Source organism: Pinus tabuliformis, chromosome 2_2 (genome assembly GCF_031772625.1).
Source record: "Pinus tabuliformis cultivar Carrire ecotype Pingquan chromosome 2_2, CPIR1, whole genome shotgun sequence".
Classification (NCBI taxonomy): Eukaryota; Viridiplantae; Streptophyta; class Pinopsida; order Pinales; family Pinaceae; genus Pinus; species Pinus tabuliformis.
In genome coordinates, this window is record NC_142300.1 from 1242131995 (window position 1) to 1242157292 (window position 25298).

The 25298-nt window shown below is 40.6% G+C and overlaps 1 protein-coding gene across 2 annotated transcripts in view; it reads right to left on the reverse strand.

Moving 5' to 3' along the window:
• The window catches only part of LOC149197991 (uncharacterized), a 165531-nt gene that overhangs the window by 120934 nt on the left and 19299 nt on the right, over positions 1-25298 (reverse strand). For both annotated transcript variants that reach the window (XM_089406044.1, XM_089406043.1), the window contains exons 2-5: positions 3553-3598; positions 3389-3467; positions 3104-3149; positions 2910-3008 (exon numbers count right to left, since the gene is read on the reverse strand). In XM_089406044.1, coding sequence (XP_089262170.1) covers positions 2910-3008; positions 3104-3149; positions 3389-3467; positions 3553-3598 — 270 coding nt within the window. The remainder of the gene's footprint in view (positions 1-2909; positions 3009-3103; positions 3150-3388; positions 3468-3552; positions 3599-25298) is intronic.

Below are 25298 nucleotides of genomic sequence, written 5' to 3' on the forward strand. Positions count from 1 at the left end.
TTTTTTATTTTCGAGGAAAAATTCGAAATTTTCTTGAAAACTATTTTCTATTAATCCAAAATTTAATATTTTGGATTAATTTCCTCAAAAATTTGACTTTGACTTAACCACCAAGGTCCAAGGGGTCAATTTTTTTTAAATATCCATTTTTCCCTTGGTGGAGGACCTCCAAAAATTGTTTCTTTTTTTACGCACGAATTTTTTATTATTTTCCACTTGGAGAGAATTTAATTTTTCTATAATTATTTTTTTGACACAAAATTAATTAATTTTTTTGGCTTAGGATTTTTATATAATTTTGCCAGAAAAATTAATTAATTGACTTTAGAGGGGGCTAATTATTTTTCCACCCTCAAATATTTTAGCCATGTTGTCTAATTATGAGGGACCATGCACTAAAATATTTTTACATCAAGATATTACAATTTAATTCAACCCTTAGAAGGGGAAATACACATTTAGACCAGACCCTCAAGACATTACCCAATTCTGCAACACAATATGATCTAGTATGAAACCAAGTGTGCTTATAATAAAATAATTTAGCCATGGTGTTCTAATTATGAGGGACCATGCACTAAAATTATTCCTAAACACACTTTTACAATAGACTCGATAAACACTAGGACTCACCTAAGACATTGCCAAAGAATCCCACCCTAGCTTTTGGGGTTATAGCTGGAAGAAAAACTCTGCCAATTATTCAAGTTTACAAACACATAATCGGGCAGGTTAAAAAACTTCCTAGGATGAAATCCTTTGACAAAAGTCATAGGCTTACCTAGGTGCAATTACATGACTCAATGGTCATACTAGCATCATTTACAATAAACTTTGTAGAAATTGGGTTTACAATCGCATAATTGGAAGCTGAATGATAACATTGACTTGAAAAATTTTGATTTGCTACTATGTACTCTGCTTCTTGGACTATTGACAAAGTGTTGTCAACACCGCTCAAGGGCACGCCAAATAGTGAGTCTCCTGAACCTACAGCCATCTCCGCAAACTCCATATTCCCACCTATTAGATGCTCAATTTCACGAACTTCCCAAATAAACAGAGCGGAATTTACCAGATAATTCATTTTAGGCACAATTGAACCGATATCTAATACAAGATTCCACCCATAAAAGGCAATTTTAACAGTGAAATTAAATGCTTTGATGTCTCTCCCAAGTACAAGCTCAAGAAATACATGCATATTTTCCTATCTATCCCACATTATCCCCAAGTACAAAATCCCAATCGTGCGCCAACCAATTTTACCTTTCACACGAGCATTATGTCCATCTACATAATTCCCAGGCACCGTAATGCAAGCCAGATCCATTAATGCAATCTTGCTCAAATCCATGTACCCCTTGTCATGGTTACCAAATTTAATTTGCTTGCCTCATTCCTTACATCAAACATCCTTCCACCACCTTTGTTATCCATATTACTAATGGTAATATTACTGCAGCTTATATGAGCCTGTCTAATCCTCATGAACACACGCACCCCTGCCATCTGTAATGCCTCTTTTCTCCACTTGTCCAACCCATGGTTGAGCACAGGATCCATGGCACAATGTGCCCCTTTCATATTGCCTCTGCTTACAACCTTAATTCTCTTTTGTCTTTCCATAATCAATCCTAAAGGGAAAGGGTTTTGCCCCTCATTTATATACTTATAATTGCACATAAAATCAAAACAAAGAGGACTATGAGTAAACTACTATCAAGGAGGAGGAAAAAAATTGGTTTCCTCTCCTACCTTCAATTCTCCATATTCTAAATTAACTCCCAGATTTGCTAATATATCTGCTTTAGCATTGTTACTCCTTAGGACATGGTAGAATTCCATAGTTTCAAAGAGTTGGCATAGAGAGAGTGAGTTGAATTAGATTCCCTCTTTTTGTATTTATATTCTACTTACTCATTTCAAGTTTGCGTTTCATATGCACTTTTTTAACAACTATATATATATATATATATATATATATATATATATATCCCATTTTATTTTCACATGCACCTTTTTAACAATCATATATATATATATAAGTCCCAAGGGTTAGCTTATTTGGTCGAGGTCCCATTGCTAAAGCACCTTGCCATTGGGAGGTCACGGGGTCAATTCTCCTCGACGTCCTCATGGTTATGCTCTGATTTTGCAGCAACATGTCCAATTCAGTTGAAGGCTCCCAGTGTTATCAAAAATGGTCTATACAACTCCCTTATTCGTCTCCATGACTCAGTCCACCTTTGAAGGTGGACATAGATGTTTCCAAATATGCTTCAGGCAAACTACTTAGTGAGGGAGGACACCCCATTGCTTAACTTTTATATTTTTATGCCATGGAAAACTACAGTATCTATGATAAGGAATTACATATCCTAGTTCAATCTCTCAAATGCTGGCATCACTTCTTCCTCAGGAAGGATACAATGGCACATGGATCACCAATGACCATTGACTGCAGGCACTAAACTCTGCATCTCGTATACAAGAGGCCAGACAGTTGAAATGGGCTTCTTACCTGCAACAGTTCCATCTTGTTATCGCATGAAACTAAGGGCCCAGAACAAAGTTTTCAATGTCTTAGACAGCCACTTATCTGTATCTTGGGCATTTTCGATACCAAGTGCACCAACTACTCAAGATGGAAGGAACTTTACCATAAAGATCCTGAAATGATCCAGATTTCAGTCCCATCTTCCACGCACACTCCAGATAATGATAGATCATAAACTATACTAAAATTACTATAGCAAGATGGATTTCATTACAAACTGCAACAGTTTAAAATTTACAGGAAATGCACCTGGCAACATTTTCTAATTCTTTCATCCTTAACACAAATTGTTAGAGCAGCAACCAATACCAGAAAGGAAAAGGATAAAGGAAGCATGTCTTTTACCAACCTCAAATTGCTCCAAACTCACATAGACTCCTTTTGCAAGTTTCTTCCTTATAGTACTAAAATCCATTGGGTTTTTAATGAAATCATAGTAATCAGGTACCTGATAGAATAGAAAAAATGTCATTGTTTCCAGGATGCGGCATATATGACACTGGAAAATCAAATAAGAAGAATGCCATATCTGGAATGCAATACCTCCTCAGGATCAACGGGTTCAGCAAACACTTCGTATGTGTCCTTTCTATTAGAAGATAGATAAAGACATCATAAGATTATATATTTTAAGATAGTTGAACTTCAGAAAAAAGTTATTGTATAAGACCATTTAACTCATTCATACTCAGAAAATTAGAACTTGATAAAAGAGCATTACGAGAAATGATGAAACCTATTTTCACGAATACAGGAGATTAGAGAACCTACAGTTATAACTTAATCCAAAAACCTAGTTATGAGAAGCCAGGAAAAAATGTTACTCACTTTTGAAGCTTATCAAGGACAAGCTCAAGCAGTTTCCTCTTTGGAATTGGGGTTGCTGCCTGATGCTCTGTCAGTTCACCTATCCATAGACATTCAAAATAAAATCTCTACCCAGGGGATACAAGTAATAACTTTGACCATTACAAGACAGAAAAGAAACAAACCTGAAACTGGCTCTGGTGCTTCCTGACTTTGTGTCTGTTCGTCCTTCTGTAAGTACAAAGAAACCATAAGACACCAAGATCCAAAAAAAGTACTGATGCATCATTAGAAAAGGGTTTTGACAATTAGTTTCTGCAGAAACATAATCCATAGCTGAAGAAGTTTGCAAAACAGCATATTAAGTCCTTAAAAACCAGTTTGAACTGTAGACACAAAACGCATCTTATGGTTATAGAATAATAGTCAAATGTACTGCTTGTTTTATTGTAAATATAGTGTGTGCATATCAGTTGGATAAGTTAGTGACTTGACACATAGTTTTGTGTGGCGTCAAGCGGGAAAATGAAGTGAACACTGAACAGTCATCTTGAGCTTTATATTCAAAAGCCCCTGCAGGGATTTTTGTATTTCTTCCATTAGTGCAAGCGAATCCATTCCCTGGTTTATTCCTCTCTGTTTCCATGTTACTATTTTACTATTTACACCACCTGAGTCTGCCAACAGATATTCCCAATTGAAAGATTAACGGTCAGACTCCCATAGTTTTAAAAACCGGCCCGATTTGAACCAGGACCAGTCAAACCGGCCAGTTGGACTGGGCATGGTATTGAACCAGCCAGCTGACTGGACCAGAGGAGTAGTTTGGTACCTAACCAGTACAAATCAGCCCTAACTGGCCGGTCAAATCTCACATGCATGGGGAGAGTCTAGGACCCAAGAGGGCAGTTTTTGAGGTGGTTTTGGAGAAAACCGGGGCTGTTTCCCTCCCAAAACAGCCCCCATTGGCTATAAAACCAACCCTCCACCTCCTAAACCCTAAACCTAAACAAAAAACCTAACTCAACCCGAGAAATGGTGGAAATCAATAGTAATGTTAAATTTAAAGTAAAAGGATTAAAAGGATGTTTGAGAGTGGTTCCAACTTTATCAGGCATCATATGGAGAAAGTAGAATTTAATATCCCACTCAAAATTCAACAGATTTAACAGTATTCCGGATTACAAGATTGGTAGGATTGCAACATTTTCATTGAAATTTATCATGTATGAGGATATGGGATTGGCATTTAATCAAGAGAGCGGAGCCCTTTTTATAGGAGAAGTTTAATCATAATGGCATCCCAGACCATCTAAATCTAAGGCCCATGAATGGAAATACTTATTAAAAACCCCATGAGGCAATTTATAGCAAAAGATGTGACAAAAAATGTGGGATGTCAGTAACTAAAGCAATAGATTATTTGCTTGGTATTATATGTAGACTCGGTGGAGGAATCAAAGGATGTGAGAAGATTAAGCCAGTGGTGAGGGAAATGTTAACTGAAGAAACTGAATCTCACAAAAAAGTAAATGAAAGTCATGCAGCTAAAAAGAAGAAAGTGCAAGATGCACTCATGGGATAAGAGGCTACTCCCACCCCACCAGCAAATTCCATGTCAATGCCAACATCCTCTATGCCATACAGATTGAAAAGAGAGCCTACTCCACCAAATCCTGATGCAACACAACAAACATTGATGCAAGGTTGGAAGCCACTGGAGCGAAAGGAGGTAGATGATTCCATTTATGATTTGTTCATTGGTTCTTATATCTCTTATAATATTATTAGAAGCCATTTGTTACAAGATATGATAACGAAGTTTGCACAATTTGGTCATGTTACGCACCATTTTGTGGGTGATATCCCTAGGAGAAAAAAATTCTCCAATATGGTCATCAGCCGACAGCCACTAGCTAGCTCGTTGTGCCATTTCTCCACCACCTGAGTCAGCCATGTGGTCCCTCACCCATCTGCCATGATCGTATGTTTGAAGGTGGACCTCCCGAACCTAAAGGTATGTCTTTGTCATTTGGTAATTAAGTATTGTAGTTTGCTTATCATGGATACTTTTGGGCATGGATTAATGGGGGGATTCGGTGGAAAGAATGGGCTAGCTCTATGCTTTTGTCCCCTAGACCCCTTTTGAATATTAACCTTGGATTCTAGTCCCGTGGGATCTCTTTTACTGACCATTTGGCTTTAGGGATGGTATTTCATGGGAAACCTTGATTTTGGTTGCGTGGTCCCACTCCTTCATCCACATATATTGCCCCCTTCCCACTCATTATAACCCCATTCATCATTTCTCCCACCTGGATCCCCATTCCTCCACTGGGTCCACATAGGGTTAGCATTCCCCCTCCCCTTGCCCACACCTTAGGTCAGGCCTGGAATGATGCCCCAAAGGTTGATGCAACTAAAAAAAAATAAAAGCATGATTGCCCACATTCAACAAGAAATGTACCACAAAATGCAAAAGATGGTCGAAACAAACACATTTAGCACATCGGCAAAAGCCAATACATGAACTCTACCTCATCATCATGGCCATCACCCTGGTTCCTACAGACTCTATGAGCTTCCTTCATCATACAGGAACACATGATTGTCCCAACCCTTGGTGGGAAATGCACTGCCCTACCTTAAGGGGGTTCCACTGTTATATCTCACACATCATGCTCTTACCCCTTGAGCCTCGAGCAGTGAATTAGAAGAAAAATTGTAAAAGGTAGAAGGCATATAAAGAAGGGTGGAAAAATCAAGGTCGGGGCACCTCATGTACCACGATTGCTCCCTCCTATACATTATATACCCAAGTGTGGGCTTCCCCTTTACTAACTACCCTTTTACCCCAGCATGTGGCCTAGGGTTGCACCTTTTCATTCCCGAATCCCTACTCCATTCATCCCTCTACCACATGCCACCACCTTTTGAAGGATGTACCTTGGACATATTATCCCCTTTAGGAGTAGAAACCACTCAATAAGATACTTGGTTAACCCCATTTGATGCTTGGAGACATTAGCACATGCCAAAGCCCATTATGGAAGGGCATGCCATTACGAAGTCCCCACCTGTTGTACATGGCTTGTAAGCTCTTTTACTCGATTTCCTTGATGACTTGTTGTACTGGAAGGCTAGGGGATGCATTGGATCTTATGCAGGATTGTAGGTGGTCTCCATCTTGGGTTTGGTCTCCCTATACGGGGTCTTAACCCTTCAGAGAGCTACATTGGCACATGTAGGGTGTGTGTTGAGAGCCATGGGCCTCCATATCGATAGACAGCACTCCATGGATCCCCAAAGATGTTCAGAGATTGCTCGAGATTCACTTATTAGACGAGGAAGATGCACTTGGTTCGCCTTTGCCCATCCAATCCCACAGTTGTACCATGCACTTGGAAGATGACCCAAGACTTGTATGTTGATGTGGCATCACTTACATCATCGTTTGATCCTACAGGTATCTTCGACTTACTTGGAGACCCATGAGGTCACTTGTGTGCCCTCACAGCCATTGGGAGCACCACAAGTTTATTATGTGGAGAACAAGGGGCCAACCCCTTGTCCATTACTTTTGGAAGTCCAACTCATCATTTTGGCACTTCTAGACTTCATCAGGCCTCTTAAAGAGCCCAAAAACATGCATCATTGGTTATTCAACCTCTTGGGAGGCTTATTATTTTATTTATGAACTAGTTTGGTGGGTTTGTCACCAATAGATAGTTATTTGCACATTATTTTAGTTGATGGGCTAATATAGGATCAAATAAGGTAATTCGAACTCCTAATGAGTGTATAAATAGGAGACATGAATTCATTTGTATCATCACTTTGGATTGGATCATTCTCTCTCTTGAGAATTTCGCATTTCTTTCTTGGAGGGCAAATTGGAGCATGGATGAATTTTGATGTTTGATTGGATTTTCTTATCTTGGAGCTTCTTTATTGGCAAATGTATTGATGGTTGGATATATTCTCTTACATGTGAGTACAACTTTGATGCTATTTTATTTCACTTTGTCACATACATTGATCATAGGATTTTCACTATTTTAGGGCTAATCGCTGCATGGATTTTTGCTTCATTGCGGAATTATGTTTTTATATAGCATATCTATATGTATGGGCCATGTTTGTTGAATGAATTGTCCTAGAGATCAAAGTTATCTTAATAAGATATCTCCATCTACAAGCGAAGTATAAACACTTTAAGGTCACTTTCTTTTTTTGCCCTAACATTGGACGAAGTTGCCCTTAGAGCTTCCTTGAGCTAGGAACAAGATCCTTCTTCATAATTCTTCCTGACTCCATATCCCCAAGAGGAATTAGGCATTGGTCCACCATAAGGTGATCACCTTAAACCTTTTATTTACCTTTTTCCCCTCTTTTCTAGGTCTAGCCACGCTGGGCCACCTAGGGCATCACTTTCCCGACAAAGTAGCCACAGAAAAAGTTCGATCTCCTAGCCTCTACTGCGTTGGTGTGTCCTCAAGGTCTCCTCCAAATTTGAAGAAATTTCGACAGTGAGATTGTGAGATATCCCAAGCCCTAGCTCTGAGATCAAACTTTGCCCTGGTATTCCCTAGGCTAGTACCTCATAGGATCAATTTGACACCTTTAAGTGGAAATTCTTGTTTTGATCCTTTCCCTTTCCTTGTCTGGGTTAAGATCATCATTGGTTGCTAAACTCCCTCCCCTTAACCTAGGTTGGGTCCACTTGGTCCTGTGTGGTCTCATACCTTTGAAAAGTTAATTCTTCAAGAACCACTTGGAAAACCAAGTTCAATAAGGATTTTAGGGATTGGGAAACTCCTTTGCGAGACACATTCCTTAAACCTAGCCCTTAAATCCTCACCTCCTTCTCCTAGAAAGCTTTGTACCTTGCTTGAAGAGCAAGCAAGCTCCATTCTTAACCCACTTCTAGGGAAAGGATCATTAAGGTCACTTCACGTGCATATGTTGATTCGTCCTTCACAATTGACTTACCATATACCGAGTCTCCTCCCATTGGTGAAAGTCTGTAAAGAGTAGGGAGTCTTAGTTGAGGTGACAGTGGGCTAAGTCTCCATTGTTGCCCTTGACCTAGTAGTTGTCCCTTTAGGAGTCCCTTTTAGGCCCCCTGCTAGTTTGAGCAGTAGCGGGTCCCACGTACATGATCCTCCAAGCTATGAAACTTTTAAAACCAAAGGAGTTGAGAGAAGCAAATCTACAACAAAAAGGAAGGTGCAACGTATCAAGCATTCACACGAAGTCACTGGTTGCACTATAGTGAGTGATGGTTGGACCGATCAATAATCTAGACCCCTTGGGAATAGCCTTTCTTGTTTCCTGGAGGAGTAACTCTTTTGTCCACATTTGACTGTATAAAAAAAACAAAGAGTGTTGAATATTTGTTCCAGATATTGAAGGACATTATCTTGTCCATAGGGGAGAACAAAGAGTCTAAGTTGTTACTGATAACAATTCTGTCCACGCTAGTGAATTACTTATGCAGAATTTCCCTAGACTTTTTTGGACCTTTGTGTAGTGCCTTGTACATATCTAGCCCTCCATGTCAATGGTAAGATACCTTGAGTCTATGAAAATATATCTTTTGCAGGAAACAGGCTAAAAACATAGACCATCTCTTCCTACAATGCCCAACAACCAATCAGGTGTGGAATCAGATTTATATCTCCCTCAATATCAACATCAAATGGAATGGGGTACAACTCACCTCAGCTTGGTAGACATGGTGGACCTCAGCATCATCACAAAAAATCTGTGACCTCCCGCTTCTTGTCTGTTGGGGTATATGAATAGCTCAGAATCGGATCATATTCCAAGACTCCCTCATATAGTGGCCATCCATTTGCAACAACATTGAAGCACTATATCATTTAATCCCTAAGGAACAACCATCGAAACAGACCCGTACTATAACACCAGAAGCTATTGATAGAACATACCCATGGGTTTATTTTTGTTAGGTCCCTACTAGTGTAACCCCTTATTGTTATTAGTACAACCCCCTTATTGTGCCCATGTAGTCCCCATATTGTTATTATTGTGCCCTATAGAAGCCCACTATTGTTATTATTGTGCCCTTAAATTATTATTGTTACGTCGGCTCTGATTATATTATGACCCCTTAGACTCCTATATATAGAAAGGAGGTCTTGTCATTTGTATCATCCAAGAATTGTTCATTTGTGTAATGTAAAGGATGTTGCCCCCTCAAAGAGGCTTATTTCTAAGACGTTCATCTATCTTTTCTATATTTTTGTGAGCAGGTTTCATAACATTCAACATGAGGTTTGTCTTTGGGAACCTGATTCACTGGAGAATCTTGACCTAGTCTATTTACTGTTGAAAAATCGCCTACAAGCTAATAACCCCTTGTAGGCATTTTGTCAAACACTTATCTAAACATTGATTTCTGACTCCAATAAATATTCAGCAGTAATGTATTAAATTCCAACACATTCAACAGCTATTTATAAGCAGAAATACAAATAACTAAGTCTGAAAATCATTTGCAGCAGAAACGAACAGCAAACAATTTGACACAATATTTTTGGGCAATGCCCCTGGAAAAAACCAAAGGGAAAACTAGTCACAAGAGGGAAATCTTATTAATGAGCTCACAGAAAATTACAGTGAATTTTACAACAGAAATTTCCAGCAATAAATTCCCTGTACTTATCTCACAAATTTGCCCCAAAATTCGTGCACATTTTCATCCTTGAAAAATGTGCCAAACAGCTGTACAGTATGCAGCCCCTTCTCGAATTCTATGCAGATTCATAAGTACCAGCTGTAAAATATTGTACAGCCTTCACACAGCAAAAACCAGCACCTTGAAATCTGTGCCTCACGCCTCAATTTTTCTGCCCATTAAATGCTGTACAGACCTGCAACAAATCTGTATGGATCTGTACAGTGCATCCTTCTTTACTATTGTACTTCCTCCTTGAAATGTGTGCCAAGTCCCTTGGAATTCGAGCCCTCTTTCAACTGCAATAAATGCTGGTAAGGTGCCTTGGGATTTGTGCCCTTTCACCCAGCCTCTCCTTCACAATTTTCTTCAACTCTCCTTTTCCCTCTCTCCTCATTAAAATGCTCATTAATGAGTCAATGTGTGCCTCTTCACTTCCCCCATCTCCTTTTATAAACTCATTAATTACTAAAACCCCTCACCCTTGATCTCAATGGCCAAGATTAAATCTTGTCATCTCAAGACCAATGGTTGTGACTTAATCTCTCGTTGAGATGGCTTTAAGTCACTCAAACTTTTAAAGTCACTTTTTAAAAAAGCCACTTTCTAACTTGATAAAATTGCTTAAGTCGCTCAAACTTTATAAAGTCACTTTTAGAAAAAACCACTTTCTAACTTTATAAAATCACTCAAGTCACTTTTAGTGATTAAATATAAAAAGCCACTTCATAAATAAAGTGTCTAGGAAGTGACAGTTGCTCACTCCTGCAGGCTAGGCACTACCACTGCAAAAGTACCTTCGAGCTACAATTTCTAACATTTACATCACCTTCAGCCTTGCACTTAGATTATCCTTATAGGTGAATACAGGGAAGCCTCCCTTGTGGTGAAATTCCACTAAAGAACAGGAGGAGAATTGTTGAGGTGACAGTGGCAATATCTCCTCATTATTGCCTTGTGAACGCCATCACAAGGACTACTAGATTTTGCAGCAACAAGCACTTCAAAAGGAGATTCCAGAGATTGATCCAAGATAATGATTCCCCCCCCCCTCATGATGTGGAATCTCATAATCAAATTCATGATATGTATTTACATGGGTGAATCTATCCAAATGATCAAGCAGCGGTTCAATAGCTTTGTCATTCTTAGTGGGTTCAATAAATATCACATCTCTAGAAAGAATGGACTTCTTGTTTACCTCATTGTAAAGACGATATGCCTTGGTGGTATTTAAGTATGCCAATAATATACACTTTTGACTCCTTACACCAAGTTTGTTTCCTTGTTCCTTAGGAATTAAGGCATAGCAGGTGAAAACAAAAACCCTTTGATGCCTCATCAAAGGAATGTGACTATACCACATTTTATATGGAGTCTTGTTACCAAGAGCATGAGATGAACACCTATATATTGCACATAGAGTTGCAACGGCCCAAAAACACCAACTTCACATTCCTGAAAATAGCAATGAACATACCATGTTCTAGAGTGTCCTACTCATTCTTTCTACTACACCATTCTGTTGAGGATTGTATGGAGTAGTGCTTTGATCCTCGATCCCATTTTGGTGAAGATGGCTTTCAAACTCATTTGAAGTGTATTTCTCCCCATTACCAGTACAAAAAGTGCCAATACAAGATTGACGTTAATTTTCAATATAGATGAAAAATTTTATATGTTTCAAAAGCTTGAGATTTTTGTTTCAACAAATAAACTCAACACACCCTAGGTCTAGTCATCAATAAAAGTCACAATATATCTATTACCAAAGGCAAACGAAACAAGCATGGGGCCATAGAAATTAGAGTATATCAACTCTATATTTCTATGTGCTCTCCAAGTAGAATAATGAAATGGGTGCTTGTTGTGTTTTCCAAGATAAAAGCTTCACATTGCATCAAGTTCCTTGGAATGGTGGGCAAACAAGAAACAATACTTTCCTTCAACCCATGAAGACTATGATAATTAATGTGCCCAAATCTAGCATGCCACAAGAGGCTAGATGACAGTGTATCTTCATCATGGTGAGAAAGGTATGTAGAATTTTGTGCCTATGCATACTCCCTTTCCTGTAATGATGACCATGTTGTCGAAAGACTTCCTTATTTCAACTTGTCCGTCAATCATCTGAATGGAATGGCTTTGCTATCAAATGTGCATGAGAAATCAAGTTCCCTTGCAACTTCGGAAGATAGAGAACATTATGTAAAAGAAAATCCAGGAGTACGAGCAATTTGAACCCGATGGTGCCAATTCCCATAGGTTTGAGACTAGAACCATCTACAAAGTTTATTGTACCATCCTCGTTGTCATTCAAATCCCCAAAGAAGTCTCTATGAAAAGTCATGTGGCAAGTAGCACTGGTGTCAAGCAACCAAGCACCTCTCCAAGGAGCAAATGAAGTTTTGAATAAATTTTCATTTATGCCAATATTGCGAGGAGCAAAAACAAATTGAGCGGGTTTAGGAGTTTACATCTGTTGATTTGGGATAGCATCGGATGTGCTCTAGCCATGAAATTTGGTGGAGAGGTTGGGGCACATGAGATCTCCAATACCCAGAAAGGGTTTGGGCAAATTCTAAACAGATCAAGAGATATTAAAATAATTAATATTTTTAATGGAGTCCCTCAGTTTAAACTTAGGAAAAATAAAATATTAATGTGTATTAATATGAATCTGTGTTAGAGTGGTCCAAAAGACATGGATCAAGCCAGATCTAATCTTAGCCGTTGATTAGGGACTTAATCTTAGTCGTTGAATTGTCAACAGGAAAAGTATAAGAGGAGGCTTGAGGGTCACTTGGAGATCACACCAGATGATCAGTCATTCTATTCTCTAGAGCGGGGTTTGCTAAGAGAGATAGAATCAGTGATCGGGAGAGCAGCTGAGGGGCATTGAGTACAGAGGAACAAAGAAGGCAGAGATTGTGCCGGGAGAGCAGCGCAGCAGCCAAGGAGGGTGACGCAGAGCCAGCAAGGGCTCACGCAGGGCCACGCAGAGGCAGCCAAGTGCTGCGCAGAGCACCAGAGGGGCCAACGTAGCTGACGCAGAGGCTCCCAGAGCTGACGCAGGGCCTCCTAGGGCTGACGCAGGCCAAGAAAGGCTGACGCAGGGCCAGCGTGAGACAGAGAGGGGCTGACGCAGTCTAGATTGGGCAAATGCTGGGGTTGCAGGAGCAGTTTTGTGCTGAGGAGCTGCCGGAAGGGTTTTCCGGGGTTTTAGCCAGGAGATTTCTCTCAAACTGTGAGGTATAGCTGCTAAGGAAATTCTCTGTTGGGTAGACCAGTTACGGCACCCAAATTGTACTTTGATATTGCTTAATAAGAAAACCCTCAGATAGTTGCACCGGTTTTCCCGCATTGGGTTTTTTCAGGGACATTGATCCAAAAATAATGGTGTCATGTGGTGTGTTTGTTCTTGTTTCTTTTAGTTGTTGATTTGTAATATGTTGAGCATGCACTGGTGTTTATTTTCAGTATTTACTTTGTAAATAACATGTTAAAGAAAAATTGACAAGTAAGTAGGAATAAATCAGGAAAAGTGCATGAAGGGTTTCTAAATTAAGTAAATTTAGAAACTTCAACAACATCTTCCTTCCTTTTGTTTCAGCTTTCCTTTTATCTTCTCCATCACCAAGTCTTTTTCCCTCATTTGCATCAATATACTTTCCTTAATCATAGAAAGCATAGATTGCCAATGCCTCAACCACTTCTCTTCAAGAGGTTACCTCAATTGATCTTTATGCGCCCTCACAAATTGATCAAGCTCCTTTCTATTTGTGCACATGTGATGTTATAATATTATATCCTTTGATAGAAAATGAAAGGTAGAAGTTGCAACGCTTCTTGTTCCAAATGGTCTTGAAGCATTGACTTGGGGAATGGTTCTTTTGATTTCCATCATTCTGTCATCAAGGATGTGCTTGCTCTCTGTAACTTTGTCCACGATAGAGGGGTCAACATAAGTCACAAACACAAATCACCAAGGTTGGCCAAGGAGATGGTCTTTCCTTGTAACCGAGTCCATTAGATCTCCACGCTTACTGAAGTGCTTTGTAAAAACAATTGTGGTGGTATTCCTTGACAGACTATCAATGAAGATTTTTCCAAAACTGGAAGTCTCTATAGAGGTATCATTGTTCATGTCTTCCTTCTACTCTTTTGCAACATTTTCTTCTCATTTTGTGTTATCATCCCACAATGAAGGAAAATTATGAGAAACAGTTATCATCATTCATCAATTTGGCCGCAGGAGAGGATGTCGTGACTCTAATCTCATGGTCACTAAGAGTAGTGAACATGGTAGACAGAACCACTATAATTGTATATGTGATTGTGATGGGTAACCTCATTATTCAATTCTTGCAAAAACAATGCTTCGTGGAATCAAACCCCCGATCATCAAAGGATAATAGTTGCTTTGATCTAGAAAAAGGAGATATCTTCCAACTTGCATAACAAGAACCTAAATATCAATGACAGAATAAGACTGGTGACCCTTATGATGCCTTCAAATTAAAAGCAAAACAATGCATTCAAGTTTTGAATCTCTATGCCTTCCCGTTCCATATAGTTTCAAATAATTCGTCAAAGTGAGGGTGGTCCACTTACTATGCAAGAACAAAGATAAAAGGATGAGCCTGGTCAATTTGAATTATAGGGTTTCTTTAGCTTCTTAAACTCATATCTCTTCAATTTTACAATAAACTCAACCTCTTGGTCTCCAGTCATTATCAGCATGAAGAAAGGCATGTGGAGTGAACTCATAACAACAATCTCAAGGTGCCCAGAAATGAGATTGGCATGGATTCAAGATTTCAAAACTATGTAGAGGAATTTGCTTTGCGCAAAGAACAAGCTTGTGAGATATACAAGATGCAAAACAACAGAGAAGAGATTTTAATTAGAGCATGGCACTTTTCAAAGGTGACAACAACAACAGAAGAAGAAATTGTGTAGGAAAACATTGGAAGGAGGCAACAAGGAGAAGGAAAGCAACTTGGGAGAGATCATGGAGTTATCAAGAAAACCTTGTTCTAATACATTGTCAGGTTGGGCATTGGATAACTCAACACTTGAATTAATTTTCATTAAAGTGATTCGTTCATAAATACACCTAGAAGTGACCTTTGGTCTCATCTTCCAAGAGATCCAATTGACTCTTCTTATCCACATATGACTCTTCATATTCCTACTAAATTAATATTTAAAAGAAAAGTTGCAATTTACCATAATCCCAAGGATTAGATATCTAAAACAATCAATCTTGAATGTACTCACAAACATATGTTGGAACTCAATACTCAAAATTTTGTGAACAAAACCAATGTTATCAAGACTATTGGATGTTTTAACACCTTTCATTTCACAAATCCGAAATTTGGTTGATCGACATTGATGTGCGAAAAATCTATTGCATTTAATTTGGTTATTATTCTCCTTATCTTTTAGATTATTTGTCCCAGTACATTATTTACTACAAATACTAAATAAAACACAACTACAAATTTCACCAATTAAATAAAGCACGGGAACTGAAAAAACATCAAGTATAATCGACACCAATATTTTTGGACAAATTGTCCCTAGAGAAACGCCAAGGTGGAGAAAATCAGTTCTGCAGATCAGGGTTTATATTATTAATTCTTCAGCAAATTGAAAATATACATAAATTGCTTACCTTTCACTAGCAAAGCTCCAGCAATTTTCCTCTTCACTATAGCTGACCAAATTGATCCTCTGCAAATCAAATCGACCTCTACTGAGCAATTCACTCTGCCTTTGTGAACTCACATTGCCTTTGAGAACTCGCACTACCCACTGGAAATGTGCATTGGCCTTTCTAGCAAGTCGCTCTACCTCCGAAAAATTGATCTTGCAAGTTTATCTGCCTCTAGCAATTCGCTCGGCCTGTTCGCACTACCTTCAGTAAATCGCTCTGGCAACTAGCAACACAAGTTGATCCTCCGAAAAATCTCACTTGTAAACTGGTAAATACATATTCCATTTTGCATAATAATTCGGCCTCCTTCTGTCTATCAGAAAACTAGAATCACTGTGAAAAATTTCCTCTAGCAAATCTCTCCTTAATTTCTCTTGCTGAAACCCTATTGTTGGTGCATCCCTTGCTCACTCGAATTGTCTCTCCAAGAGCCCCATCGATTTTCTTTTATAATCTCTCATTGACGAATCAATGACCATGATCTAATCACAATCAATGGCTAAGATCATCTTGACTCCATCAAGTCACTTTTCTAGAAGTCACTAGAGAGAAATCGATTTGTCTCAATTAATATTGATTAATTAACCATTTTCCCTAAGTTAGACTTAGGAAAATAATTTAAACTAGTTAATAATCTAATGAAGACATTTTCCCTTTATAAAATAAATTAGGCTTGGAGATAATTAATCCAATTGTGTTCCTAGCCTCATTGACACCACTTGAGACTAGAACACTTGTCCGAGCTACACAAACTAACACTCTCTCTTAGCGAGGAAGGTGTTATGCACAACACCCATCTTATCTCTGAAGAAAATAAATCTGGTCTTTCCCAAGGCCTTCGTCAAGATGTCTGCTACTGTTGATTTGTGAGTATATATTGTAGTTGAACTGTCATGTGCTATACACAATCCCTAATGAAATGATATTTGATGTCTATATGCTTAGACTTGTCATGAAACACCAGATTCTCAGATACCCTGATGCAAATCTAATTGTCGTTGTGTATCATTGTTGTCTCTATCCTTTGACCAAACAAGGCTACTAACAACTTCTAGATCCAAATGGCCTCACACGTCACCATGCTTTCTACTATGTACTCTGCTTCTGCAGAGCTCAGTGCCACGAACTTGTGTTTCCTGTTGTACCCAGAGACCAATCCTGATCCCATGCTTCTTGTTGTACCAAGAGACAACTTTCAATCCCATGCTGAAGCAACACACTGAAGTGTTTTTCCTATCCACTATACTGCCTGCCCAGTCTGCATCAGTATAGCCCATCAACTTGATACCATCACCTCGAGTATATATGATCTCCTGCTCTATTGTACCCCGCAAATAATGCAGCACATGCTTTGTTGTTGTCCAGTGCACCCTCTTTGGTTCAACCATGCATTCGCTATGAGAGTTTACAGCAAATGATATATCTGGCCTAGTGTTGACCAAATACATAAGAGAACCAATCAACTGTCTATAGAGTGTGGGGTCTGTTACTGCTCAAACTACCAGGGGACCTAAAGGGCAAATGCTAGACTAAGGGCAACAAATGGAGACTTAGCCCACTGTCACCTCAGCTAAGGCTCCCTTCTATTTATGGACTTTCACCGATGGGAGGAGACCCAATATATTATCGAGTCACTGATGAAGGTTAAATTAATGAGATGATGTGCAGTGACCCAAACAATCCCTTTCCCGGAAGAGTTAGAAGGATAAGGCTTGGTTGCTTCCTAAGCAAAGTACAATGTCTTCTAGGGAAAGGAAAGAAGGATTTCAAGGGTTAGGTTTATGGGATATGACTCATGAAGGAACTTCCCAATCGCTAAAATCCTTATTGTAATTGGTATCCCGGATGGTTTTTCAAGAGTTGTCTTTTCAGAGGAATGAGACCACACGGGACCAATTGGACCTAGTCTAGGGTATGAGGAAGGAATATAGCAACCAATGATGTTCTTACCCTAGACAAGGTGGGGTAAGGTCAGCGAAAGAATTTTCACTTGAAGGTGTTGGTTTGACCCTATGAGGTACTAACCTTGGGGATGACAGGGCAAAATTTGATCCTGGAGCTAAGGCTTGGCTTTTCTCTCAACTCCATCGTCGGAATGGCTTCAAAATTAGAGAGCTTGAGGAAACACCAACGTAAGAGACCCTAGGAGATCAAACTTTTTGGAGAGCTAGCTTGTCGGAAAATTGATGCCCTAGGTACCTTAGCTTGGCTAGACCTAGAAGGCGGTGAAAGAATGTGATTTTTAGTGACCACCCTTGGTAGATCAATGCCTTAATCTTTGGGAGAATGGATTCTATGATGAGTATGAGTAGGATTTCTTGATTCCCAGTCAAGGAGGCCCCTAAGATCACTTCGTTGGCCTTCTAGGTCAAGGTGAAGCAACCTTGCAACTTTTATACTTTGATGTACAAAGGAAATGGTTTATCAAGGTCAAATTCTTTAGTAGAATTACCCCTAGGAGATTTCACTCACATTACATGGCCCATACATTGAGAGATGCTATAACAGAGACAAATTCCACAATTTTAAACAGTAAATGCATGCAGCAATTAGCCCTAGAACAGTGAAAATCCCAGTTCAATGTATATGACAAAGTAAAACAAGAATAACATTAAAAGTATGTACTTACATGTAACAGAGTATATCTAACCCTTCACAATTGATAAGAGAGAAGCTCCAAGAGAAGATAAACCAATATCCGCACATCAAAATTCATCCATAAAGCTCTAATTCATCCTCTAGAAAAAGTGCAAAATCTCAAGAGAGAGAAATGATCCAAACCAAAGTGATGATAAGCAAATGAGCTCATCTCATTTGAATTTATACACAACTTAGGAGTTCGAATTAGCCTCCTTGGCCTACATAAGCCCCAAAAATAAAATAATGTTCTAATAATTCAACTTTTGGTGACAAGCCCACCAAAGTAGCTCATAAATGAAAAAGTAAGCCTCTCAAGAGGTCAAATAATATTCTATCCATGTTGTAGGGCCCTCTAAGAGGCCTAATGAGCTCCATGGATGCCACAACAAAGAATAAGACCCTCAAAAGCAGTGGACAAGGGGTTGGCCCTTTGTAATAACCTGTGGTGCTCCAAATGACATGTGGGGGCACACACGTATCCTCATGGCTCTCCAAACAAATCAAAGATGCATGTAGATCGCCTGTAAGGGTTGGGATGATGGTGTAGGTGATGCCACATCATCGTGCAAGTCCTGGATCATCTGCCCAGTGTATGGTGTAAGTTTGGGGCCAGCTGGGCATGATGGATCAGGTGCATCCTCCTCGTTCAATAAGTGAACCACGAGCAATCTCTAAATGGCTATGGGGATCCATAAAGTGCAATCTGCTACTATGGAGGCCCATGGCTCTCAACGCTCACCTACATGTGCCAATGTAGCCCTCTGGAGGATTAGGACCCCATATAGGGAGACCAAACCCAAGATGGAAACCACCTGCAATCCTGCATAAGATCCAATGTGTCCCCTAGCCTTCCAGTACAACAAGTCATTAAAGAAATCGAGTAAATAAACTTACCTAATCATGGACCACAGGTGGGGACTTCATAATGGCCTGCCCTTCCATAATGGGCTTAGAGATGTGCCAATGTCTCCTAAACTCCAAATGGGGTTAACCAACAATCCTATTAGGTCATTTCTACTTTTAAAGGGGATAATATAGTCAAGGTACATCCGTCAAAAGGTGGTGGCGTGTGGCAAATAGGTGAATGAAGTAGGGAATGAGAAGGGGCAGCCCTGGGTCACACACTGGGGTACAAGGGTAGCTAATAAGAGGTAAGCCCACACTTGGGTTTATAATGTATAGGAGGGAGCAATCATGGTACATGAGGTGCCTCGGCCTTGATTTTTCCACCCTTCTTTATATGCCTTTTGCCTTTTTATGATTTTCTTTGATTAACTGCGCGAGGTTCAAGGGTTAAGAGCATGATGTATAAGATATAGCAGTGAATTCCCCTTTTTAAGGTGGGGCTATTCATCGCCCACCAGGGGTTGGGACAATCATGGGTTACTATATGATGAAGGAGGTTCATCGAACCTGTAGGAACCAAGTTGATGGCCATGATGATGGGGTAGAGCTCATGTATTGGCTTTTGCCCACATGCTAAATGTATTTGTCCTGACCATCTTTTGCATTTTGAGGTACATTTTTCTGTTGAATGTGGCCATATATGCTTTTTTCTTTCTTTCCAGCTGCATCAACCTCCGGGCTTCATTCTAGGCCATGACCCAAGTTGTGGGCAGGGGGAAGGGGCAAGCTAACCCTATGTAGACTTAATGGAGGAATGTGGACCCAGGCCGGAGAAATGATGAATGGGGTAATAATGAATGGAAAGGGGTAATATAAGCGAATAAGGGAGCGAGACCATACAACCAAAGTCGGGGTTTCCCGTGAAATACCATCCCTAGAACCAAATCATCAGTAAAAGAGATCCCATGGGACTAAAATCCAAGGTTAATTCCTAAAAGAGGTCTAGGGGACAAAAGCATAGACCTAGCCCATTCTTTCCGCCAAAACCCCCCATTAATCCATGCTCATAAGTGTCCGTGATAAGCAAACTACAATACTCAATTTCCAAATGACAAGGCATGCCTTTAGATTCGGGAGGCCCACCTTCAAACATACGATCATGGCAGATGGATGAGGGACCACATCGCTGGCTCAAGTGGCGAAGAAATGGCACAATGAGCTCGCTGGTGGCTGCAAGGGATTGCTGGCTACCAGCTAAGGACCATCTTGGAGAAAAAATTTCTCCTAGGGATACTACCCAGAAAATGGTGGGTAACAGGCTCCACATCCTTCTCCTTGGATGTATCTACCTTCCTCCAATTGGTTATCATGGGTGTAGACATGCTCTGCAATCTTCCATCCTGAATCTCCTCAAGATCTTGATGCAATATTTCCCTTGCCCAAGGAAAATCTCTCCATTTGTCTACCACACCTCCATGCCTAGAAAGTAGTGCATAAGCCCCAAGTCTTTCATCTCGAACTTTGTTGCAAGGTCCCTCTTACATTCCTCTATGAGCCCCAATGAACCTAACAAGAACAAGTTGTCCACATATGGGACAGGAATGAATAACTCACCCCCAACCATCAAATAGTAGAGGTTTGCATCCACCTCACTCTTCACGAAACCCATCCCCTGCAAGTAATTGTCTATGCGCTCACACCACACCTTGGGAGCCTACTTGAGCCCGTATAAATCTCTCTTCAATCTGCACATGTGGGTCTTGATGTTATGTGCTACAAAGCCCTCCAGCTGTTCAATGTACACTTCTTCATCCAATTCACCATTAAAGAACGTCACCTTGCCATCCATCTGGTGGATCTGCCATCTCATATGTGCTGCAAGTGAGATCACGGCCCTGATAGAAGTATACCTAGCCACAGGAGCGAATGTCTCCTCATAGTCTATCCCCTCCTTCTGAGAGAACCCCTTGGCCACAAACCTTGCCTTGTATTTCTCAATGCTACCATCTGCACCATGCTTGATCTTATAGATCCAACGTGATCCAACCATCGCCCTGTCTATCAGTCTAGGCACCACCTCCCAAACATCATTCTGCGTAACCGAGGTGTACTCCTCAACTATCGCATCCCCCCACACCTACTGTTATGCGGCCTCCTAATAGCTGGAAGGCTTGTTATCCACTAATTGACTCACTAATACCATGTAGCCAGTGTACCTGTTTAGTTTTCTTCGTTCTCTCCTACCCATCCTAGGAGTCCCCACAAACTCCTGAGCATCCCTAAGTGTTTGTTGAACCTCTCGGTTCCTCTTGCCAATTGTAGAGTGTGGAATTTGAACTTCTAGATCCTCCTAATGCATCTCTTGTATTTGTTGCATCTGCAGCTCCATACTTTGCAAACTCTCAGGAACACATGCACCTAAGTCTGCGCTCGTACCAATAATAGTACTCGTAGTATCTTGTCCCCGATTATGTTGTTCTACCCTTGGAGCTTCTGTTGGCTGCTCACTCTGATAAACTACTACTAGCAAATCTTTGAACCCTTGATATGCCTTGTGTGAAGCATATCCTACTACAGTAAGCTGATTTGCATTAACTACTTGTGTTCTTCATTTAACAAGTTATTTTCAGAAATATTCAGAAAATATTAATGCAAATACACTGCAGCCTACACCACTATATAGATCAAGAACTGAAAAATAAATGAGACAATCATACAAAGGACACACTTATTTTTGGACTAAACGTCCCCAGAAAAACCTAGTGTGGGAAAACCGGTGCAACAGATATGAGGTTTTATTATTAAGCAGATTTTTGAATACATCTAGGGTGCCAAATCCGACTCACCCAACAGAGAATAAACCCAACAGAAGTACCTATATCCGGAGACAGATATTTTGGCGAATCCAGCAACTGGATGAACAAACCCCACAGGTGACTGCATTATCCCCGGTGTTGTGTAGCGATGGCTGCTCCAAGCTCTGCGTTGGAATTGTGTCACCTCCTCTAGGAGCTGTGTCACCCTCCCAATGAGCCTTCCCAGCTCAGAAATCGATCTGTTGAACTGCTACTCGATCTGCCTCGCAGAAACCCCATCTCTGCCTCTAAGTGAGTGCATCAGCTCCTCTAGCCTCTGCGTCACCCTTCTAGGGTTGCGTTGTCTCTCACTGGTGTTGTGCTGCCTCTCTGCTATGTATTCTCGGCCTTAGACTGAAGTCCCTCTACCGAACTGCCCCTCTCTGCACTAGAAGCTCACTCCGAAATTCTAAGAGAACCACGCCCCAGAATTTCGAATTAACTCAAGTGCTGCTCTCTCTCTCTGTGTTCTCCAACTGACCCCAAGCCTCCATTTATACTTTTCCTGTTGAGAAATCAACGGTCGTGATCTAATCTCTAATCAACGGCTAAGATTAAATTAGAATTGATCCTCGTCTCTTAGAAGCTTCTCACCCATATTTTCATTAATACCCATTTCCTAAGTTTAGACTTAGGAACCCCATTAAAAATATTAATTATTTTAATAAAATATAATCCAGGTGGAATTTTATCAAACGATTTCTTGGTCTTGGAGATCTCATGTGTTCTAGCCCCTCCAAAAAATTTCAGAGCTAGAGCACATCCGATGCTACCCAAAAATCAACACTCCCTATTAGCAAGGAATGTGCTCTAGCAATACTTCCCAACAGAAGTATCACAATAATCCACGGCATCGGTCCTCTGCGCTGTTGATGCTCGGCCTGTTGCCCTTCATCCACTGCGCTACTGCAATCTATCACTGCTACATCTGTACTGCAACTCCCTCTCAATAGGCTGCATCATGTTGCCTATAGCACTGCCACTGCTAACTAGTGCACTGCAACTCAAATGTTGAGAAGTAAGCAACAGAAAAGCCACCCAAAAGATGACATGTTGGTCAGTCTGGATGCCCCTAGACGTTGAAGCTACCTCTACTACTAATTTGTGCTGACCCTCTAATGCTACTGCGTTGTTGTTGTATCTGCTCTGTGCCTTCCACATTGTTGCAACACTCCACTACGCTGCTTCAAACTTTGGCACTCTAGCTCTGCCACTGTTGCTCCATCATCCCTCGCACCAACTGACTCTCTTCATTGTGTTACTGTCATTAAGGGCTCCCGTATTCGTATGTGATCCAAGAGTTTGGGCACCTCAAGGATCATGCCCTCTGTAGTCCTCCCGACTACAACTCAATATCACCCCACCTCTTCTCTAGAGGTGCATGAGCACTCATGGCGCAATCATCATCGTCCTCCTTGTCAGCTTGTACTAGAGTAGCCTTCGAGTCAGACTTCTCTTCTTTGCCCTTCTTCCGAGGGCACTGCGTGGCGAAATGACCCATTTCTCCACATCTGAAGCATATGACTTTGGATATGTCCTTCTTCTTCTGTTTCTGCTACCTTTGTTGTCCCACTGATGCGAGAACCGCATCCTCCTCTTCCTCCTTCTTGAATTTTATCCCTTTGATGTTGCTTCCCACGTTGGTCAATCGTTTGATCTCTTCCTGTCAAAGAGCTACCCACATCTCCTCCCAACTGGGTAGAGAAGCCCTGCCCAAGATGCTTTGGATAAAGGTTTCCCAGTCTTCAGTAACTGCATTCAGGGCAGTCCTGACCATAAATTCAGGATTTGGTGTAGACCCTATGGAAGTTAGCTGGTCACGGATCCTATGCAACCTGAGAAGGAAGGGATCGATTTCTTCTCCCTTCAGCATCTGGAACTGTCTCAACTGACTCTCAAGCAACATCTTCTGCTGAACGGAAGTTCCCTCGTACAATGTGGTTAAGGCCTCTTACATTCCCCTTATTGTGTCTTTCTCAGCAATATGTGGGATCACATGATCCTTGACCCCGTCCAAGATCATGCACTTTGCTTTTGCCTGAGCCTCCTCGTACTACTTGAGAGGATCAACATCAACCGGAACAACAACCATCCTCAAGCCATAATCCTTGATGAGATTTTCATCCAAAGCTACCAAGATCCTAGCCTTCCAGATGACGAAGTTGGATGCTCCATCCAACCTGTCCTAATCCCTCATTCTATTAACAACCATCTCTGCTCAAAAGAATGTTGAACTGGTTCTCTTCTCCCTCTTTCACTGTTGCCCCAGAAAAACTCGGATTTGGATTTCTTTGGCGCTAAAAATCCTCTAAGGAACAAGCTCCCTCTGAATTTTGATTTCCTTCACGGAAATCCTTTTGCCAACCACTGTTGAACCACCCCTCTCTGATCTCTCTTTGCTGCTGCTTAGCACTGGATCTAGATTTCTTGGCAAGAAATCTTCTGAGGAACCGATTCCCTCTACTTTGCTTCTGCCCCACTAGGTATTGTTCTGCACCAACAGAATCAGCACCCCACCAGCAACTCCAGATGAAATCTGCACTGCACCTCTAGCCACGGTGACCGAAAAACGAGACTCACCAGTCTATGCGTTGGCCAGGTAATCATTGTGCTGCCCTCTACAGCAACAGCGTCACCCAATTAGGGTGACACAAGCTCTGCGTGAGCCTCCCTTGGTGACTGTGTCACCCCTCCTCTGCTCTCTTGGCCAGAAACTGCGTTGACTCTTGGGATCGCTGTCTTCACACATAGATTTTTCTCTGTCTTTTCGCCGATGGCTTCAGTCCTCCTTGATCTGCAATTGCTCTAATACCATGTGAAAATTTATGAATCTAACAAACCAGAAGTCTTACTGCAGTAAACTGATTTGCATTACCTACTTGTGTTCTTCATTTAACAAGTTATTTTCAAAAATATTCAGAAAATATTAATGCAAATACACTGCAGCCTACACCACTATACAGATCAAGAACTGAAAAATAAATGAGACAATCACACAAAGGACACACTTATTTTTGGACCAAACGTCCCCGGAAAAACCCAGTGTGGGAAAACTGGTGCAGCGGATATGAGGGTTTTATTATCAAGCAAATTTATGAATACAACTAGGGTGCCAAATCTGGCTCAGCCAACAAATAATAAACCTGGCAGAAGTACCTATAT